At 57.3% G+C, this 19,488-nt stretch overlaps 1 protein-coding gene and 1 long non-coding RNA gene across 4 annotated transcripts; one reads left to right on the top strand and one right to left on the bottom strand.

Moving 5' to 3' along the window:
* Positions 1-5,166: 5,166 nt before the first annotated feature.
* On the bottom strand, positions 5,167-6,473 carry LOC134143634 (uncharacterized). Its single transcript, XR_009959148.1, has 2 exons — positions 6,388-6,473; positions 5,167-5,416 (listed from the first exon to the last, which is right to left on the bottom strand). It is a non-coding gene; the product is annotated as an uncharacterized LOC134143634 (long non-coding RNA).
* A 2,052-nt stretch (positions 6,474-8,525) lies between these two features.
* On the top strand, positions 8,526-12,721 carry AK4 (adenylate kinase 4). 3 transcript variants are annotated; one of them, XR_009959147.1, is made up of 6 exons: positions 8,526-8,699; positions 11,179-11,298; positions 11,451-11,623; positions 11,703-11,821; positions 11,923-12,218; positions 12,425-12,721. XR_009959147.1 is itself a non-coding variant. In XM_062581819.1 (5 exons), exons 1-5 carry the CDS (start codon positions 8,555-8,557, stop codon positions 12,065-12,067), a joined length of 624 nt encoding a protein of 207 aa, XP_062437803.1. In that variant the 5' UTR covers positions 8,526-8,554; the 3' UTR covers positions 12,068-12,721. The 3 variants fall into 3 exon arrangements, 2 of the variants coding, with proteins under 2 accessions (XP_062437803.1, XP_062437802.1); XM_062581819.1 differs by having other exon boundaries at positions 12,001-12,721; XM_062581818.1 differs by having other exon boundaries at positions 11,923-12,721.
* The last annotated feature ends 6,767 nt before the right edge of the window (positions 12,722-19,488 follow it).

Below are 19,488 nucleotides of genomic sequence, written 5' to 3'. Positions count from 1 at the left end.
AACCTGTATTGTTTTAGCAGGAAATGAGAATCAGAATCTGAAGCCCAGAGGCCCACGTAATTTGAACAGGCAGCTTTGCTGTCCTTCGCCAGTACCTGAAGTATGCTGCAGTACACGCAGGGAAGCTTTACTAAACATGCCGCAGCTAGCAGTGCTCACTGAAGTACTCGAGTTGGTTATTAAACCTGAAATCCAATCCAAAGCTCATTATGTAAGGAGGCTTATTCCTTGGATCAGGTCCACAACAAAATTTTTATCTGTCTCTGAGTAATTACCTTACTTCCTGTGGGAAGGATAACCCAAAGGAACTTCTTTTCCATTTCTAGTACGAATCAGTGCCTTCACCACTGTGTTCATCAGTGAACACCAAAAGCAGTCCCAAGTGCAGGACTTGGAGGGCCTGGCTGAATGCCCCCTTACTTCCAGCTTAAGAATTCCACTATCATCTGCTTTCCTCCCAGGAAAAAGGAGGCTTTTTCTGCAAGCACTTGTGGGCTCCCAAAATGATAACAAAAATAGCTAAAGGGAGATATAAGCCAGGAATGGCCAGCCTGCAAGCCTACAGAAGTTCCCACTCTGCCTCTACTCTCCTGTGACCAGCTGCACATTTATCGTTAGCCTGGACTAATTAGCGCTGCATGTCACATGAAGGAGCACACGCCTGTTGCTGCTGTATGACCAGAGACCACCAGGATGCTGCACAGCAGGAGATGACCACCTTCCAGTTAAGGGATGAGTGTATTTCAGTCCAGGTCAAGGGGCCTCTTCAGGCTTCTGAAAGAGGCAAAAAGGAAGATGAAGATTGGCAGTACTAAGCTTAGACTTTCATCTGTTTGAAATTTAAAGCTCTTGACAGTAGGATGCCCCCCCCCCCTTTTTTTTTTTTTAATCATTTGTACAGTTTCTGGTACAATAGAGCCCTCCTCCAGAAACAGACTCAGACTGCTATCACAATACCAGTAATACTTATTGTATTATTACTTGTCCTGTATGTCTAAAAGATTATTCCCCTGTTTAAATGACACACACTGGCAAATGTTCCATCCCAGCTGTACGGCACTGACACGACGGGCTCGCAGACACAGCCAGCAGCAAAGTCTGGCAGAAATGCCTTCCAGTAAAGGAAGATCAGAGGAGTCGCGTAAGCTGTGTAATCGCCGCCTTGGAGCAGACCACTGGCTGAGCTAATTCCTGCTCCTCGCCCTAGCAGTGACCAACACAGTGTTTTGTAGGAAAGCACAGGACAAGTCATTGGACAATTATGAATCATCCAGTCCCGATGGAAGTGCTCTCTAAACATCACAGGGCTAATGACTCCAGTTAATGATGACGGTGTCAAGAATGAAGTGTGACCTCTGGCAACTGCTGCACCAACCCCCAACCTCCACAGTCTTGGAGGGCCACATGCTTCTGCAGGGGGGCTTTCGGGAAAGGACACCAGACACCACGCTAAGGGGTTTGCAGGTCTCTGTTTACGTTATGCAAAAACCCCTCTTAGTTTTCACAACTCCTAACCACAAATTGGCCCAATGGGCCCCTCTGCTGTAACTTTCTAGCACTGCAGCCTAGCACTGCAAACACCCACACACAGCACCTCCGCGCAGGTCTCCTCCCTGGGGGAGGCTCTGAGGCACGCGAGATAACCTTAGCCTCTAAACAGAATTTGTATTGGGCAAATGTTTTTTTTTAACTCGTATAGCATAAAAAATTAAAAACCCTGGCTTCAGCCAAGAGCACAATCCCTGATGACCTTTGCCTTTCTAGGTACTTTGATGAAGTAATCTGAAGGGAACTAGGAGCCTGCAGCCTCCCACTCCCTAGGGCTCAGAAAGACACGGAACAAAGCGAGCCCTGCGCAAGGTCAGGCTTGCTAAGGTCAAGCTGCACCAGCAAACTGCAGCACCTCCAAAGCCTGATGGCTGGACTGTAAAATGAGCAGTGTCCTATGTATCAAGAGGTACACAGACTGAGCTAGGACACTAGGAAGTGATGGAATGTGCCCTTCCTAGGTGTTTACACAAGTAGGTACTTTGTGCTATCTCTCCACTGAGATAGTTTTATGACCCTTATAACCACCATACTGAGCCCTATTCATTATTTGAGGTTGTTTCCCCTCCACACCCCATTCCCTTGCCAGTAGGGAGCAGACTTCGACCAAGGGAGGTGTTTTAAACTGCTTGAGGAGAGCATCTAAAAGACAGTCTGGTTTTCCGTACAGCTACTGAGTCATTTCTGGTTCTTCCAGTACACAGTAACTTCCATCTCTGCTTTATTAATGCTCCAGCAAACGGCACAGGACACTGCTTCACAGCAGAACATTTCTGAAAGATCTTCCAAACAAAGAAAGTCAATTAACAGGCACACTCACAACAGAATTGAAGCATAATTTTTATTCAAGAAAAACTAGAAGCATCTTAACCATTGATTCCCCCCTCCCCCCTGGCTGAGGTAAGAGGTACACCTAAAATGAGCATCTTCCACTCCATCACTGTGCTGCATCGTAGTTGCACAAGTCCTTCAATCCTCCAGCTCCAAGCAAAACCCTGCTCTTGGCTCGTCACTCCTGTGAAGCTCAGATGGCTGCCATCCTTCAGTTATCACAGTACTGTACCTTTACAAGAGACAGCATCAGCACTGTGATAACTGAGCCAGGGCAGCCTGTCAGTCACTGCAGCCACCAGCATTCCTCTGTAACACCGCTGAGCCGAGCAGGCAACTCCTCTGTCTTCTTGTCCTGTATGTCTAAAAGATTATTCCAAATTCAGATGCCCAACGGCCAGGCGAATGGCTCAGAAACGTGACTATTTAACAAAAGCAGCTTCACATATGAGGTTACATTTCAGCAAGCTTTCCAGGTAATGAGTAGTATCTCAATGAATGTGGTGGTATCTTCAATGCAGCTCAAAGTTTTTTTTTTTTTCTTCTCTCTCTAAAAACAAAGTAGCCACTTCTGTTCCCCTCCCACCTCCTTTAAATTCACTGGAGATGGAGAACAGCATTAGATGTTTATGCTACTTAAGTATTGAATGTCATGAGCCAGACAGTGGGTATAACTGGCCAAGAGCCAGGGAAGTTAATGGTCCTGGTCCTCAGCTGTTGCAAACTGCATAGCTCCATTAACAGAGGGAGTAAAAGGGCAGCACCGCACCGTGACTGTGCTGCACGCTGCGCTGAGCGCGCTACACTCTCACTGGGGCAGCAACACCACAAAATTTTACAGTGCTGCAAATATGTTCAGCTGGGCTGAACGGAGTTTGTCACATGTGTTTGTAGGGCTGGGATGGCAGAAGCCCACTTCTATACCTACCAGTGGCTTTGATGGGAGCAGCATCAATTAGTCAGACTCCAGTCTGCTGCACCTGGAAGCAGTGCCTAGAGGCTTCAGCTGTTTCAAGTACAGAGTTGGCATTTTAGGTCATGGAATCCAAGTAAAAAGCTTGTGAATTAAAGAATTACACTACAAAATGATTAAGAAAGAGGGAGGAGAGTATAGATTAACACTCGCATATATGGTTTATTATTATTATTACTAGGTGCTCTAGGTGACCCTGCCTGAGCAGGGGTTTTGCACTACATGATCTCCAGAGGTCCCTTCCAACCTCGACCATTCTGTGATTCATTGCAATAAATATTATGGCACTGTTTCTCTCTCCCTTGGCTAACGCCATCAAATAAACAAATTGAATTCTGAAATAAGTTAAAAAAAAACTCTCAATATGTTACACTGTTTTATGAGGTAAAAATGAGTTATTAGGTTTTTAAAAATTATATTTAAGATGTTAGACTTCATTAGTACAGCTAACTCATATTTCTAACAGGAAAAACTAGAGACTCCAAAAATGATTCAACACTAAACAAACAACTTACCTGGAAAAAGTATATCTTGATACATTACAGAGTGTTTTCAAGAGACAAATATATAACATTCAGCTGTGTCCAGCTACTATCAAAATGGTGTCTTACAGGTTTTGAACTCAAGAGGGCAATGGAGGGACAAATATGAAGCATCTGAAGTGAAGCACGCAGTGAAAAAAATATTTGTACATATTAAAACAAACTACAAACATACATTACATAAAAAGGGGACAGTCAACAGATTATGCAATACTGACGTAAGATGCTGACACAGATGAGATAAACATATATCCTAAAACTTGCTGATTTGCAAACAACTGTAAATTAATCAGCATCATTAAATAATCTGTTATTGCTAAGAAAGAAAAACTAAAAAGAAAAACTCAGTAAGAAGAAATATTTGGAAGTTTTGTACATATAATGGCAACTTTTCAAAAGAAAGCGGACTACACTAAAAAAAAAGAACCATTTGTACTCCACTTAAAATGTTATTACAACATTATTATTGTACTAGAGGAAAAACTCTACCGACTTCAGTAACATGGCATAAAGATACAAGTGGGAATTTTTTATTTCAGAGGTTGAAGTGATTAGAAAGGGATTGCTATTTTATGGCTCAAGTATGTCTTAATCTCACATACAAGATTTTATTCCATGCTTCAGGAGTTACTATTATACCATTTAAGGGGAGAAGGTTCACGACTGCAAAGGTGAATGATCCTTCCTCACCAGCCACTGATATAAAAATACTATTGAAGTTACATACATATTCCAAGGGGTGATGCCATTTTCTCTAGAGCAGATACTCCAATACAAATATGGTTTCTCACATACCATGTGCACATGATTTTGCATTGCTTAAGTCAGAATAAAAATACACAGACCTAGTGTAAAAAAAGAAGTACAAATGTGCAAATAATTAAATTCCCTATTATTCCTCTTTTAAACTATATATAAAAAAAACACATTAGTTTAGGACATATTTTTGTTCACGTTATTGCTAAAGTACTGTATACTTCCTTGATTCTTTTTTAATTCTCTTCCAGTGTTTGCCGCCAGATCTTGCTTTTGCAAGTCTTTTGGATTTGTCTAGATGTTCTTTAAACTCTGATTCCACCTCCTGCCCCTTTAAAGCTACCAATTCAGTGTATTTTTTGAACTGTTTTGTAAGAAAAAAATGCCTTTAACGCTGCACAGACAGGATTACTAATATCCCCTGACCCTAATGCAAAAGCCTTGTGATTCTTCACCCTACACCTGTCAAGTACATTTGACTACTACAGCCCAATCTTGCCTTGCATTTCCAGAAGCTTATCAGGTGTGCAGGCAGCAAGAACGAGCTCCCCCCGATTAGCGTTCTTTTAATAAAAACTTCCAGAAGCCTAAACAGAAAAAGCACAAGTTGTGAGAGAGAATACAATGATTTTAAACAACTCAATGGCTTTGATACGCACAAAAAACGCTGAATTTTAAGAAGCGATGCTGCAGGAAGCGACAGTACCTGGTGGCGCCGGGGCCAGCGCACCCGGCGCCGCCGGAGGAGCCTTCCCAGCCGCGGCACCTGGAGGCAGGGGGCAGGTTTAGCCACAGGGAAACGGGGCGCCAGGGAGCCCCCGGCGGCGCCTCCCCCCAAACCCCTCCCAGCGGCCGCAGCTCCCGCGCCCAGACCGCGCCCTCCCGGCTCACCCGCCCCCCGGGCAGCCCCCCCCCCGACCCGGGCGGCCCCACAAGTAACCCCACGACTGTCCTCTGCCCCACCCCTGGATGGGGGCAGCCCCCCACCTGACCCCCACAACCGACCCCCCCCCCCAAAAAAAACCACAGGCAGCCCCACACATAACCCCACAACCGAAGGGCCCCCCCAGTATCGGGGCAGCCCCCCAAGTAACCCCACAACCGAGCCCTCCCCCGCCCAAGACACAGGCAGCCCCACACATAACCCCACAACTGCCCCCCCACAACCAACGCCCCCCCCCCGCCAGTATCGGGGCAGCCCCCCAAGTAACCCCACAACCGAGCCCTCCCCCGCCCAAGACACAGGCAGCCCCACACATAACCCCACAACTGCCCCCCCACAACCGACGCCCCCCCCAGTATCGGGGCAGCCCCCCAAGTAACCCCACAACCGAGCCCCCCCCGCCCAAGACACAGGCAGCCCCACACATAACCCCACAACTGCCCCCCATAACCGACGCCCCCCCCCAGTATCGGGGCAGCCCCCCAAGTAACCCCACGACCGACATCCCTCACCCCCAGGCGTGGGCAGCCCCAAAACGAACCCCACGACGGACCCCCACAGCCGCCCCCCCCCCCAAGTCGGGGGGAGCCCCCCGCCCCCCCGCGGCGGCGGCGGCGCCAGGCCCCGCCCGCGGCGCCCCTGTAAACACCGCCGCCGCGCGGAAAAACATAGTGCGCAACGGGACGGGGACGGCCCCGGCCGCGCCGCGCCGCGCCAGCCCGGCCCCGCCGCCCCCGGCCGCGGCCCCGCGCGGAGCGGCCCCGCGCGGGGCAGGGGGGGAGCGCGGGACCCACCTGTGGCGGCGGCCGGGGCGGCGGCGGCGCGGCCGGGCCATGACGCAGCACGGGCTGGGCGGCGTGAGGGCCGCCATCTTGGTGTGTTTATGGCAGCGCCGCGCGGCCATGTGACGGGCGCTTCCGGCAGCGCCGCCCCGCGCGGGGGGGGGCAGCGACACGGGAGGGGCACGGACACGGGGGGGGCGCGGACACGGGGGCGCGGACACGGAGGGGGGACACCGACACGGGGGGGCGCGGACAGGGGGGGGTGCGGGCAGGTGGGAGACACTGACACGGGGGGGCGCGGATACGCGGGGCACGGACACGGCGGGGGGGCATGGGCAGGTGGAGGCACGGACAAGGGGAGGGCGTGGACAGGTGGGGGACACCGACACGGGGGGGCGCGTACACGGGGGGGCGCAGGCAGGTGGGAGACACTGACACGGGGGGGGCGCGGATACACGGGGCACGGACACGGAGGACACGGGCATGTGGGGGCACGGACACGGCGGGGGGGCACGGGCAGGTGGGGGACACCGACACGGGGGGCACCGACACGGGGGACACGGGTAGGTGGGGGACACCAACACGGGGGGGGCATGGACACGGGGGGGGCACAGACACGGGGAGGTCACGGACACGGGGGGGCATGGGCAGGTGGGGGACACTGACACGGGGGGCAGGGACACACGGGGCACGGGACATGGTGGGGCAGGGACATGGGGGGGTGTGGACCCAGGGGTGACACCGACACGGGGGGCAGGGGCAGGTGGGGGCACCGACGCGGGGGGGGCACCAACGTGGGGGACATGGACATGGGGGGGACACTGACACGGAGGGCACGGACATGGGGAGACGTGGGCCCAGAGGGAACAGGGACACGGGAGACACAGACGGGGAGGGGACGTGACATGGGGGACACGGGCACAAGGACACGGGGGACAGGGACACGGACCCGGGGGGATGGGGGCGCAGGGCCATGGGGGGCAGGGCCGTGGGGACACGGACACGGGGGACAGAGGGGCAGGGCCATGGGGACACGGACACGGGACACGACGGGGCGCGGACAGAAGATGCGCGTCCCGCGGGACGGGGACGCGGGGACGCACGGCCGCTTCCGCCAGCCCCCGCGCCGGCGCTCCCGCTTCCCGCTTCCCGCTTCCCGCCACGCGGCGGGACTCGCCCTGGGAAGCGCGGCCGTGTCCCGCGAGGCGTCCGGATCCCGCCTGCCGGCCTGGAGCACGCTCCCGTGGCAGGGCCCTGCCCCGGAGCACCGCTGGGCCGAGCCGTGCCGAGCCGTGCCGAGCCACGTGGTGCCGGACCATGCCATGCCATGCCAGACTGTGCCGTGCCGTGCTGGGCTGGGCTGAGTCATGCTGGGTGGACCATGCCGGGCTGTGCTGTGCTGTGCCAGGCCATGCTGTGACTGACCATGCCGTGCCGTGCCATGCCATGCCATGCCATGCCATGCCATGCCATGTTGGGCTGGGCTGAGTCATGCTGGGTGGACCATGCTGGGCTGTGCTGTGCCTGACCATGCCATGCCATGCCATGCCATGCCATGCTGTGCTGGGCTGAGTCATGCTGGGCTGGACCAGGCTGGGCAGTGCTGTGCTGTGCCAGGCCATGCCGTGCCTGACCATGCCATGCCATGCCATGCCATGCCATGCCGTGCTGGGCTGAGTCATGCTGGGCTGGACCAGGCTGGGCAGTGCTGTGCTGTGCCAGGCCATGCCGTGCCATGCCATGCCGTGCCGTGCCATGCCATGCTTCGCCAGACTGTGCCGTGCCGCCTGTGCTGGGCTGGGATGAGTTGTGCTGTGCCAGAACATGCTGGGCTGTGCCGTGCCAGGCCAGATCATGCCATGCCATTCCTGGCCATGCCAGGCTGTGCCATGCCATGCTGTGCCGGGCTGGGCTGAGTTGTGCTAGGCTGGACCATGCCGGGCTGTGCCGTGCCAGGCCAGATCATGCCACGCTGTGCCATGCCGTGCTGTGCCAGGCCATGCCAGACTGTGCCAGGCTGTGCCGGGCCGGACCGTGCCGTGCCGGGACTACAAGTCCCAGGGTGCCGCGGCCCGAGGGGCGGTGGCGGCGGCCCCACGCGCGGGGCCGGGCGGGCGCGGGGCGGCGCCGCGCGGGAGGGGAGGGCAGGGGAGCGCAGGGGCGGGCGCCCGGCGCGGCCATGGGCTCGCGGGTGCTGCGCGCCGTCGTGCTGGGCCCCCCCGGCTCGGGCAAGGGCACCGTGTGCGAGCGCATCGCCCGCAGCTTCGGCCTCCCGCGCCTCTCCGGCGGCCGCGTCCTGCGCGAGAGCGTCCGCGCCGGCGGCGGTGAGCGCGGCCGCCCCGCGCCGCCCCGGCCCGGCCCGGCCCGAGGGGCTGCGGCCGGGGGGCGCCGGGGGGCCGGGGGGCCCTGCCCTCGGGGCTGCGGCCGGGGGGCGCCGGGGGGCCGGGGGGCCCTGCCCTCGGGGCTGCGGCCGGGGGGCGCCGGGGGGCCCTGCCCTCGGGGCTGCGGCCGGGGCGCCGGGGGTGGCAGTGCCGTGGGAACCGAGGGCTGGGGGCTGTCCGTGCCGTGGGGTTGTTCCCACGTGGCAGCCGCGCCGTCAGGGCTGGGGGCTCAGGGGATGGCAGGGCCGCCGGGTTGGGATCGGGAGGCACTGCCCCCCTCCCCGTGCCGTCGGGGCCGGGGGTGGGGGGAGGGAGCAGCTCTGCCGTCGGGGCTGGGAACACCGGGGGCACGAAGGGTGGACATGCCACTGGGTCTGGGGACATCGGGGGCACGGTGCCCTCGGTGCTGGGGATGCCAGGCCGAGTTTGGGGCAAGGGGCGGCCCTCTTGCTGGGAAAAACCCGCAAACTTGCTTCTGTGAATGCAGAGGGCGATGAGATTTCGGACGGAGAAAGGCCTGCGGTAGCGCTCGCTCTCAGCAGGTTCCCAAAGTTTGGAAAAGCCCGGTGGCGGCGACGGGGCGCCCCGCAGCCGGCTGCCCCAGCCCCGTGAATTCAGCCAGGCTGCTGGTGCCCCTCGGAGCTCGCAAGACCGCGGCCTGAATTAACGTCTTGCTGGGTATTACGCGCCAGCGCTTAGGCTTTCCTTAGGCTTCTCCGTCCGAGGACAGTGCGGAAGGCGGCAGGGGTTAGCTGGAGGGTTAAACTGGGTTAGCTGGAGGGGTGTTTTGCATAGTGCATCCGCTAAGGCAAGTTTCCCAGCAGGAGGTGCGCTGAGAAATGGGCACAAAATTCCTCAGGCTTAAATCGCTCTTAATTTGGTGTATCCGACTTGACTTGCAGGTGCCACCTTGCCCTCTGGCTGTGTCTTTGGGCAGGTGTGGCGCGTGCCACCGAGGAGCCCCGGTGGGAGCACGGGGCTGTGCGACATGGGGCTGTGCAACGCGGGGCTGTGCAACGCGGGGCTGTGCAACATGGGGCTGTGCAACGTGGCGCTGTGCAACGCAGGGCTGTGCAACGTGGGGCTGTGCAGCCCGACATGGCGAGGGTGCCAGCAGGGACGGTGACACTGATTAACACGGTGTGCATAACTAGGTGGTCACAAGGCTGAAGCTTCTGCTGTTAACATCACGAGAGCGTTTAAAAGGACAGGCGCTGCCTTTCCCCGCACCGCCGCGCTCCGGGAATGCGTCCCGCGGGCAGCACTGCCTTCAGCACCCCAGCAGTTCCCCTCTCCATTAACTCCAGGCTTGCACAGTCACGTGTGCAAGTGCCAGCGACGCAGCGCGTGCAAGCCCCACTGATACAACGCGTGCAGGCCTCAGCGATGCCGTGCATGCAAGCCCCGTTGCTGTAACGCATGCAAGCCAGTTGATGTAACGTGCAAGCCCCGGCGATATCTGCTGATATTGGTATAAATGTGACCAGTGCAGGAACTCTGGCACCTGCTAAGAGTAACGTTTTCAAGGTTATCATTAGCTTTGCCAGCTTGGAAACACTGGGGTGACGGAGGGGTCTTTCCTCTGCTGTTTGAACGCTCCCTGGACACGGGTGCTTGCATTTCTCGCCCCGCGTTGGAGCGGGTCGGGTAATGCCGACCAAAGCGTCCCGGGGGCTCCCTGCGGCTCACGACGGGCCGCGGGGTGAACGGTAGCGCTGCGAGCTGAAGGCGACACCAGACCCGTTGCTGGCTTCAGCGTGGAGAGCAGCATCCTAAAGCGCAATAAAATGCCCTCCTCTCCCCTTTCTCCCAGCCCGGCGCTCGTCTGGGAGGCTCCGGTGCTGCTGCCTCCTGCTTGCCGCTCGCACAGGCAGGACGGAGTCTGTGGCCGCCTCTAAGCGGCTCGTCCCCGGGGCGGCGCGAGGAGGGTGCGCGGGGCGCTCCGCCTCGGGGCTCGGGAACGTTTCCCGCTGGGGCAGCGCACGGAGCGAGTCGGTGCCCGGAGCAGCCGCGGTCGGAGCTGATGGTCGGTACGGCTGGAAGCGGAGGGCAAAAGCGCTGCGAGAATTTGAGCTGAAGCCTGCGCAAGCTGCGGGTGTAGAAGCTGCTGCGGCGCTCGGCCGGGGCAGAGCTCGGAAAACCCCCAGGCAGAGCTTGCAAACCCACCGGCGGGGCGGGGGGGAGCAGCCCGCCCGTAGCGGGGCCGCGGCAGGGCCGGGCGCCGCGGGCCCGGGCGGGGAGCTGAGCCGGGCTCGAGGGCGCCGCTCGGCGTGTTCTCGGCGGGCAGCGCCGGGTGCGGACCCACGCGCGGTCCCGGAGCGAGCGACTGTTATTTTAAACAGAAATGTCACGCGTGCTGGTTTTCCCTTTTTTTTTTTTTTTTTTTTCCGTTTTTTTTTTTTCTTTCCTTTGCCTGGAGCAGAAGTCGGCGCCTTGGCAAAGCAGTACGTGGAGCGGGGCCTGCCGGTGCCGGACCACGTCCTCACGCGCCTGGTGACGGCGGAGCTGCAGAGGCGGCGGGGCGAGCCCTGGCTCCTCGACGGTAAGCGCGCCCGCGCCCGCCGCCGCGGGGACGCCCCTGCCCCGGGGCGGGGAGGGGGCCGGCGGCGGCGGCGGCGGCGGCGGGGCGGCGACGGCCCCGCTCTGACGGCCGCCCGGCCCGCGTGTCCCGTCCCGCCGCCCGCGCGGGCGCAGGCTTCCCCCGCACGCTGGGGCAGGCCGAGGCGCTGGACCGCGTCTGCCGGCCCGACCTGGTGATCGGCCTGCACGTGCCCTTCGAGACGCTGAAGGACCGGCTGGGCGCCCGCTGGGTGCACCCGCGCAGCGGCCGCGTCTACAACGTGGACTTCGACCCGCCGCACGTCCACGTAAGGGGGGCGGCGCGGGGCGGCGCGGGGCGGCGGCGGCGGCGCGGGGGGCACCCAGCGGCGTCCGCCTGCCCCGCAGGGCCTCGACGACCTCACCGGAGAGCCGCTGGTGCAGCGCCGCGACGACCGCCCCGAGGCCGTGGCCGCCCGGCTCCGCAGCTACAGGGAGGCCGCCAAGCCGGTGATGGAGCTGTACAGGTGAGCCGGGCCGGGCCGGGCCGGGCCGGGCCGTGCCGGGCGGAGGCGCCCGCGCCACGGACGGCCCGGCTGCCGCCGACTTCCCCGCTCCTCGCTTCCAGGAGCAGAGGCGTCCTCCACTCGTTTTCGGGGACGGAGACGGACAAAATCTGGCCGTACGTTTACGCTCTGCTTTGCAGCAAGATCCCGCCGGTTCGCGCCGAGGAGGAGAGCGAGGCGCTTCTTCGCGCGGAGGACCAGGACTAGAGGCGGCCGTGGGCCCGGCGCCGGGGCTGCGCTCGGGGCGCGCCGCGGCGAGAGCGGCCCGCCCGGACGCGCCGGGCGGCGGCGGTCGCCGCGCAGTTACGGCCGGCGTCGGGAGAAAAAGCCCTCTCCGTCGGAGGCCCGGCGCGCCCGGGTGAGCGGTCTCCGTGTTCAGGCCCGCGGGCGTCCCCGCGCGTGGTCCCAGCGCGCCGGCCGCTCGCATCGGGTGGGCGCCGCGCGCCGCGGGGAGGCCCGCACGCGCCCTTGCATTGCTCCGCAGCACAGTTTACCGCAGATTGCTCTATGCGATTTGTTTTTTTTAAATTATTTTCTATTAAATTTTTCTATTAAATTTCTCAGAGAAATAAAGCTATAAAATGCAAGGCTTAGCCCAGTGGGAGCTGCTGAGCAACAGAGAAAAACATTCACACTACGATGCTCAGAAATGTGAAGATCACGTTTCCGGTGTTCATATGCATAGCTGGGGGGAAATATTGGAGATAAAATTTATATTTATGCTTTTTCCATGAAGAGAGATGAAAAAACTGTTACGAAAAGCTGCTATAAGGTCTACTTTCGATGCACTAGTTTGTGCTTAAGTTGTTTATAGCTTTTGATACTATGGGATATGGTCATATTATAACAGTTTCTCCCAAAGGTTTATTTTAATGTGTTTTTCTCGGGAGGAGAAGTCAAGTTCCCTGCTGCCTTTGCGCCTAGGGCCGTCCCGGGGCTTCTCCACCCTGGAAGCAAGACGAGTTTAGGTATTTCCATGACCTGGACTTTTTTTTTCTTTTTTTTTTTTTTTAATGCAAGCCTAGAAATAGCCGAAACGCCTGTGATGCTTTCTTTCTAAAAGAAAGGGGCAAAAGGGGAGGAGGTGATGGGATTTTTGTGCTGCAGAAAAGTGCATTTTTGACCCGCTGCGATACCCCCTCGTGTCACAGACGGGCTCGGTCAAGAACACAGCCTTGACCCAAAGACGGGCGTTGCAGCGGCGTGGCGCCGGAGCGCGGCGGCGGCGCCGGAAAGCCCGCGGCCCCCTGCGCCAGCGTCCCCAGCGCTTGCCCTCTTTCCCGCGCGGCGCTTGCCCGCGGCAGTCCTAGGCCGATCCGGAGGAGCGCCGGCGCGTCCCGCTTACCCACCTCATCGTTAATTAAGGCGGGTTTTTGCCCCGGGGAGCTCCCTTCAGCCCTGTCCTCGGAAGCGCCTGGCCCTGGAGACTGGCTCCCCGCGCCACTCGGTTCCCGAGTTCATTGCACTTCTCCGAGCTGTTTGGCCGGATTAAAGCCGCTGGGATGCTGCGGTGCCGCGGGGATAAGGGAGCCCGACGAGAGAGGACCGGCATTGCTGCACGGTTGTGCCCTGCTCGGAGCTTGCAACCCGGTGGCGTCCGTCGTGGCATTGCCCTGAAGAGCGTGGCCGCGGGGCGGACCGGGCTCCGGGCTCCGGTCGGCCGCGGCGGTGCCCCGGCTCGGCTCCCGCGGTGCCCTGCTGCGATCTCTCCGCTTGGCTCACGCCGGCGAGGAGCGGGGCTTTGCAAGCGCCTCTCAGCTCAGGGCTTTGCGAGCGCTGCTCGGTCCCCGGGGTGGGGGAGCAAAAAAGCAAAGCCAAATTCGCCTCCGTTTCTAACGCGGCGCGTGCTGCTTTAGCACGCCTGGATCCCCAGCCCCCGCGCCCCGTCTGCAGGCTGCCTCCCCTGCTGCACCCCCCCGAGCTCGTCCCGAGGGTCTGGCGTCGTCTACGGGGGAAAAAAAACACTGACAGGATCGGTCGACTCCAGATCCTGCTCCGTGCCGCGTTTTGGGAAGCGTGTGCTGCCCGCCTGCATCCTCATCCTCCTCCTCATCCTCTCCTGGCTGGGGCTAATCCCGGCGGCGCGGGGTCCGGGACCGGCGGCGGGCGCGCGTCCCCCCTCGGCGGGCGCCCGGGGACCCGTGACTGCCGCCGGATGACAAATCGCCAGCCGGCGGCTGGGCGCTCAGCCGGGCTTCCTGCCGGGCTGCCGGCCGCCGAGCAGGGGCACGATGAGCGGCTCCGCGGATAAAGGTAAGGAGACGCGGTGGGCGCAGCGGCGCGGACGGGGCGCGGGGCGAGACGGCGCGCGAGCGGATAGGTGCTTTCGCTTGCAGCAAGCGGTCGTTAAAAACCGCATCCTGGAATTCCGCAGCTTTGGTGCAAAAATCCTAGTGAAAAATGTTGTTATATAATGTTCGAGGTAATCTCTTGCAAGGAAAACCGCTTCTCTGTTCTGCGTATCTCATATTACTATCTGATGGCTATTTAAGGGGCTGAAATTAGTACAAACATACCTCGGCATGTAGCATTTAATAATTTAAAGCTCTCTCCTGCTCTATGCACCTGAATAACTACATATAGACATCACCATCTCTTCTTGCACCCCAAAACATGCATTTGTACCTTTTAACACTGTGAAATCCATTTGGGCATAGTAGCTTCAATGGAGGAAAATACAGTGATGTTCAGGCTTAAAATGATCATTGTAGTTTGTATCTGAACATACCTATATTTCTTACAGAAAGGTTAATTGGGTGTACATTTAAGAGCATAAATATTGATATAAAAGCAGATACTCAGCCTTTTGCAGCACGTCTGCTGCCAAGCTGACCTTCACAACTGCATAGTTTATTACTGAGGCAGACATAATACTGCATTCCCTTTAAAAATCCCTATTTCTGGCCCCCCCGCTCCCCCCCCCAATCGTATAATACTACGTTTGCCTCGGCGTTTCTAAGCCTGCGGCAGCCGAGGCGGCTCTGAGCGGCGAAGGCAGGCGCAGACAATAACAGGGAGCGCGCCCGTCCTGCTTGCCGTACCGTGCATCTGCTCCCTGTATTTAAGGTGCGTGTTCACGCTGCACAGCGTTATTTCTGCATTTTAAATCCTGAAAGTTAACCCGTTTGTGATACATTTGGGACTCTTATTGCTATCCCCTTATTCTGGATACCGCCAAGGAGGAGGAGGAGGAGGAAGGGGAGGAAAACATTAAGCAGGGCCTGTGAGACTGGGAGCTACGGACTTGACTCAGCTCCTGAATTTGGATTAGAGCCTCCATGTTCGGAGAGCCCCTGAGCAGACGATTCCTCTTAGTCATCGCCTCCCCCAGGGGAAAAAAAAAAAAATAAAATGCGTGCACCGAGCGGCCGGCCGGCGCGGAGGCGACGGGGCCGGCGCTATATTTAGGCGGCTGTGACACAGCCCGCCTGTTTACGGCCCGGGAACGCCGGCTGCTGATAGATGCCGCATTTCGGAGCGGCCGCAGCCTTTAAGGAGGAGCCGCGGCCGCGGCGCGTCCTTGAGCGGGGTCGTCGCCGCCAGCTCCGGCGCCGAGCTAATCCCGGCCGCGCGGGGCTCGGCCCTGCCGCCGGCTAATCCCGGGGGGCCCCCCGCGCCTCGGGGGGGAGGGGGGAGGGGCGTGGGAAAGCGGCCCCGGGAGGTTCCCACGGCCGGCGGCGGCCCGGGCGAAGCTTATCGCGATGCGTCGCGATACGCGGATCAGCCGCTGCGAGTCACAGCCGTGGCCGCGTCGGGGTCGGGTGCCGTCATTGCCACTCGCCGTGAAAATTAGATCAGGGCGGCTTTGTCGTTTCGCTCGCCGGTGGTTAACGCAGCTGCGGGAAGCCCTTTGAACAAGGCTGCTATAAACATCGCTTTATTTGCAGTAAAATAGAAATAATATTTTATGAATGCGGACAGTGGTTTACATTAAGCTAGCACGCGAGGCCGTGCTTGGTAGGCACCGTACGCAACGCGTAGCTCTCTCCCACCGGGCTAAGTCCTCATCTGCAAACAAATGAAAAGAAAATGAAAGGATGCAGAATAGGCTCTGTTTAGAGGCCTAAATCATGACTGGGGAAGAGAGATACAGAGAAACTGGGTGTGCTGAACAAAACCATGAAGGGAGAAGATGGCAAAGGCCGGGATCCAGGCAGCGGGGTTTTTAGTGCACAGGAAATTGGTGAAGTTCAGCCCTTCCACAAAACATGGGTCTTGAAACAGGGGAAGAAGAAAAAAGACCCCACAGCTTTTATTGTCACTTGAATCTTTGCTCCAAATAATAACTTTAATGGAAAACTTCACATAAAAATAAATTTGCTTTCTACCTAGCAAACGTTTTCTACACTGAAGGTGCTATGCAAGGGGTCTCGCGCCACTTACCCTCCAGGCAGCGGGCGTCCTGGGACGGTAACGCGGCGGGAGAAACGAGCCGGCAGCTGGCGGTGCCGGGGTGCGGGCGGTTTTCGAGGGCGCAGCGGGGCGCGAGGGAGGCAGGCGCTCTTCAGCTCGGCCTCTGCAAACGTTTGCTCTCAATATTTGCCTTCAGCCCCATCAGATTTTTCAGGGTGTTTAAACAGCAGCACGCACAAATAAAACGGCAGTGCTGGGAGCCACCCTGCAGCCCTCTCGTGCACAAGTATTTTGCAGCCACGTGGTGTAAACTAGTCCCTTCAATACTACTGTTTGAGTCAACGCAAGTGAGCATGAATTATTTCCTATCCTAAACGACACTGAGAACCTGAGCTAGAGCCACGGGAAAACAGGAGTTTCCCAGGCTCCTTCTCCTGCCCGTCTTTGCCGTTGCACGCCCTCCTCCCAGGAAAGCGGCCTGCGGCAGGGGCGGGCTGCCCGAGCAGTTCAACGTCTCCCCGCTGGAACCACATCCAAACCATTCCCCCAAAACCGTGCAGCGCCCTGCGGATCGGAAACAACACCGCGGGCGAGAGTATATGCAGCCTTGTAGCGTCTGCCTGAACGTCACCTGAGCGGTGACGGCGAGAAGGGCGATGAATCCGAACCAAAGCTGCCTCAGTTAGGCGTGATGCCAGACCTGCAAGTCTGTAGATACTGTGAGCTGAGACAGACACCATCTTTTTATCTGTTTTATAGAGCAACCAGAATAACGAGTCCCTAAAAATATTATTCCTCCCATTATTATTAGATCATCAATATACTTCTGAAAGCTCTAAGAGACTAGAAACCGTTTGATGGAGGAAACAAAAAGACGTGCTGCCTTCCTGGCAAACCTTCCTGTGCTGTCAGGTGGAGACCCACCTATGCTCCTTCTACCTTCAGCTGGCTGCAGCTCCCTTACAGGCTCAAAGAGAGACTCACTTTGAAGCTTACAGCAAGGTCACTCGTCCCTAGCCATGGCCCCCCAGGGAAAAGCCTCGTTCCGTGCAGCCTAAACTGGACGGTCCAAGCTCACTTCACAACCCTTCTTCAACTCACCTTGGAGCTACAGCATCAGCTGCTGTAAGCCTCTTCCTCGCTGCTGGAAGCAGTGTCAGCTGCGAGAAGAACAGCCAGCTCTCCCCCATCCCTCTCATCCCCCGATGAGGAGGACACCTGGACAGAGCGGGGGGCGGCAGGTGCCAGGACAAAAAGGAGAAGGCGGCAATCTTATTAAGCGAGGTACAAGACATAGGAGGGGATGCTGCAACGCCCTCGCCTAGTCACGCTGACAACGTTTTCCTTCTCCCCCTTGCTTTCCATAGTGAGGAACCGCAAGTGGTGCCTGGGGTATCCCTGCAGGACTCTGACTTGAACGCACTTAGCATTGGCCAGCTGGCCTCATCCGCAGCACGTGCTCCAAATGCAAGCGTGACCCAGGGAGGGATTCCCAGCGCCCGCGCCGCGTTGCGCTCCAGCAGCTCGCGCCCCGGCCTCCCTCTGCTAGCTGCGTTTTTCCTACTTGCTGGGTGATTTCTCAGCAAGTCTCTTCGACTCCTTCTGCTTTTGTCCTCCACTTGATCCCGTGCGCTTTAAGCTGTAGGTCTTCAAGGCTGGCTTGTCTCTTGCTCGTGCGAGGACTTCACCTTGCACGAAGGGACGCTGCTCTCGGCCGGTCCCCGCGTGCTGCCCCGCTCCGGGCAGCGGCGTCGTGCTCGCAGCGGCGGGACCGCGAGACCCGCGCGAGGCCGTCGGACGCGGCCCGTCTGACGGCGTGTCTGAGCGTGCTCCCGATCCCGTCGAAACACTCGCCACCCCAAGGCTTCACCTCGCTTTGACGGGGCCGTAGCGGAGTATCAAGCGCTAAGTGGATTGCACAGCGTCTTCGAAGGCTGAGCCAAAGTGGTCTGTGGATCCAGGGCATCAATTGTGTCAAGTGAAATCTGAGCTGGATTTCCCTGCGTATTCATTTTGATCAGGGACCTTAGCATTTACCACAGGAAAACCACTCGCTTCCTTTAGTTTTCAATCTTTTCTTTGAATCAGTTTTCTTAAAAATACAGGATTTTTGCAAGGTATTATTTTTTCCCCCTAATGAAAGTAAAATTCTGTCTAAATTACTGCTGGAGCCAGACACTGAGCACAGCAGCAGTAACTGAAGTTACCCGGTGATGACTCATTTCCCGTATGTGTTAAGAAGCTGTTTATTTTTTTTAATCTTTGTTTTCACTACTAACCTCTTCCCAATGCAAACAATACCTCTGTAAAAAGAAATTCAAAATTACATGTACCCTTAGTATGTGTTTAAAAACGCAAAAATCTCGCCACAAGTTCTATGCTGTTTAAAACGCAATGGAAAAAAACGCGGTAAGGCAGTCGGCAGCTAGGCGTGTTACTGGGGCACGCACCGAGTAATTAGTCTTTGCAACTCACTGTTGCAAGCAGCTGACTAAGTTTAATGCAGTTAAGCTGGGATTTCCCGCGGCACCGAGCCCAGGCCGAGCTCTGCCTCGGTCCTGCGGTGGTGCAGAGCCGCCGCTGCCCGGAGCGGGAATGTCCCTGCGCTCCCGAGCTCTCACTGCTCGGGAACCTGCTCGGGGTTGTGCACATACCTGTTTCACAGACTTGCAAACAGCCTGTTGGAGGTCTGAGCCCAGATTTTTTTTTTTTTTTTTTTTATGGTATTTAGCTGCTTATCTCAGTGAATGGGAAGCCACGACTGAACGGTGGTTAGGCACCTAACTTTAATTAAATACCTGCTTCTGGCCTGAGCTGTTGTATGGACGGCTGAACAGTCTCCAGCTTTCCAGCAGTCTGCAGGCAGGGAGTTCCTGATCTGACAGAGGTATACGCCTACTTAATGGCTCCTTTCAGATTTTTTTTTTTCCATTAATTTCTCCAAGATCTTTCTGAAGAGTGTTGTGGGATTTTAGCATCTACAACAGCCTTTGGGAAGCAGCTTCACAGTTCAACTTTGCTAAAGGGTCAAACACTTGAGTACTTCAAAACAAAGTCTTGTGCTGAAACGAGTAAGCGCACCCCATCTCTGACGGCATTTTAGAAAGCTAAAAGACAAGAAATAAGAATACGCAGACCACTGCTGTACCACTTAATGGTTTGTAGTATCACATAGAGGAGAGAAATGATGGGAAAGAACACAGTAAGAGACACCGTAAGTCACTGGAAAATAAAATGATGACAAGCTGTATTGAATTTAAAAAAACAAAGAAGGG

The sequence above is a fragment of the Rhea pennata genome, chromosome 8 (genome assembly GCF_028389875.1).
Source record: "Rhea pennata isolate bPtePen1 chromosome 8, bPtePen1.pri, whole genome shotgun sequence".
NCBI lineage: Eukaryota > Metazoa > Chordata > Aves > Rheiformes > Rheidae > Rhea > Rhea pennata.
The sequence above is the reverse complement of the archived record's forward strand: the minus strand, read 5'-3'. Positions and strand labels throughout refer to the sequence as shown.

Excerpts from the sequence above, each read along its gene's own strand:
- AK4 (XM_062581818.1), top strand. The coding sequence starts at position 8,555 with ATGGGCTCGCGGGTGCTGCGCGCCGTCGTGCTGGGCCCCCCCGGCTCG. Across the intron at positions 8,700-11,178 it reads GAGCGTCCGCGCCGGCGGCG|AAGTCGGCGCCTTGGCAAAG; the intron begins GTGAGCGCGGCC and ends TGCCTGGAGCAG. Across the intron at positions 11,624-11,702 it reads TCGACCCGCCGCACGTCCAC|GGCCTCGACGACCTCACCGG; the intron begins GTAAGGGGGGCG and ends CCTGCCCCGCAG.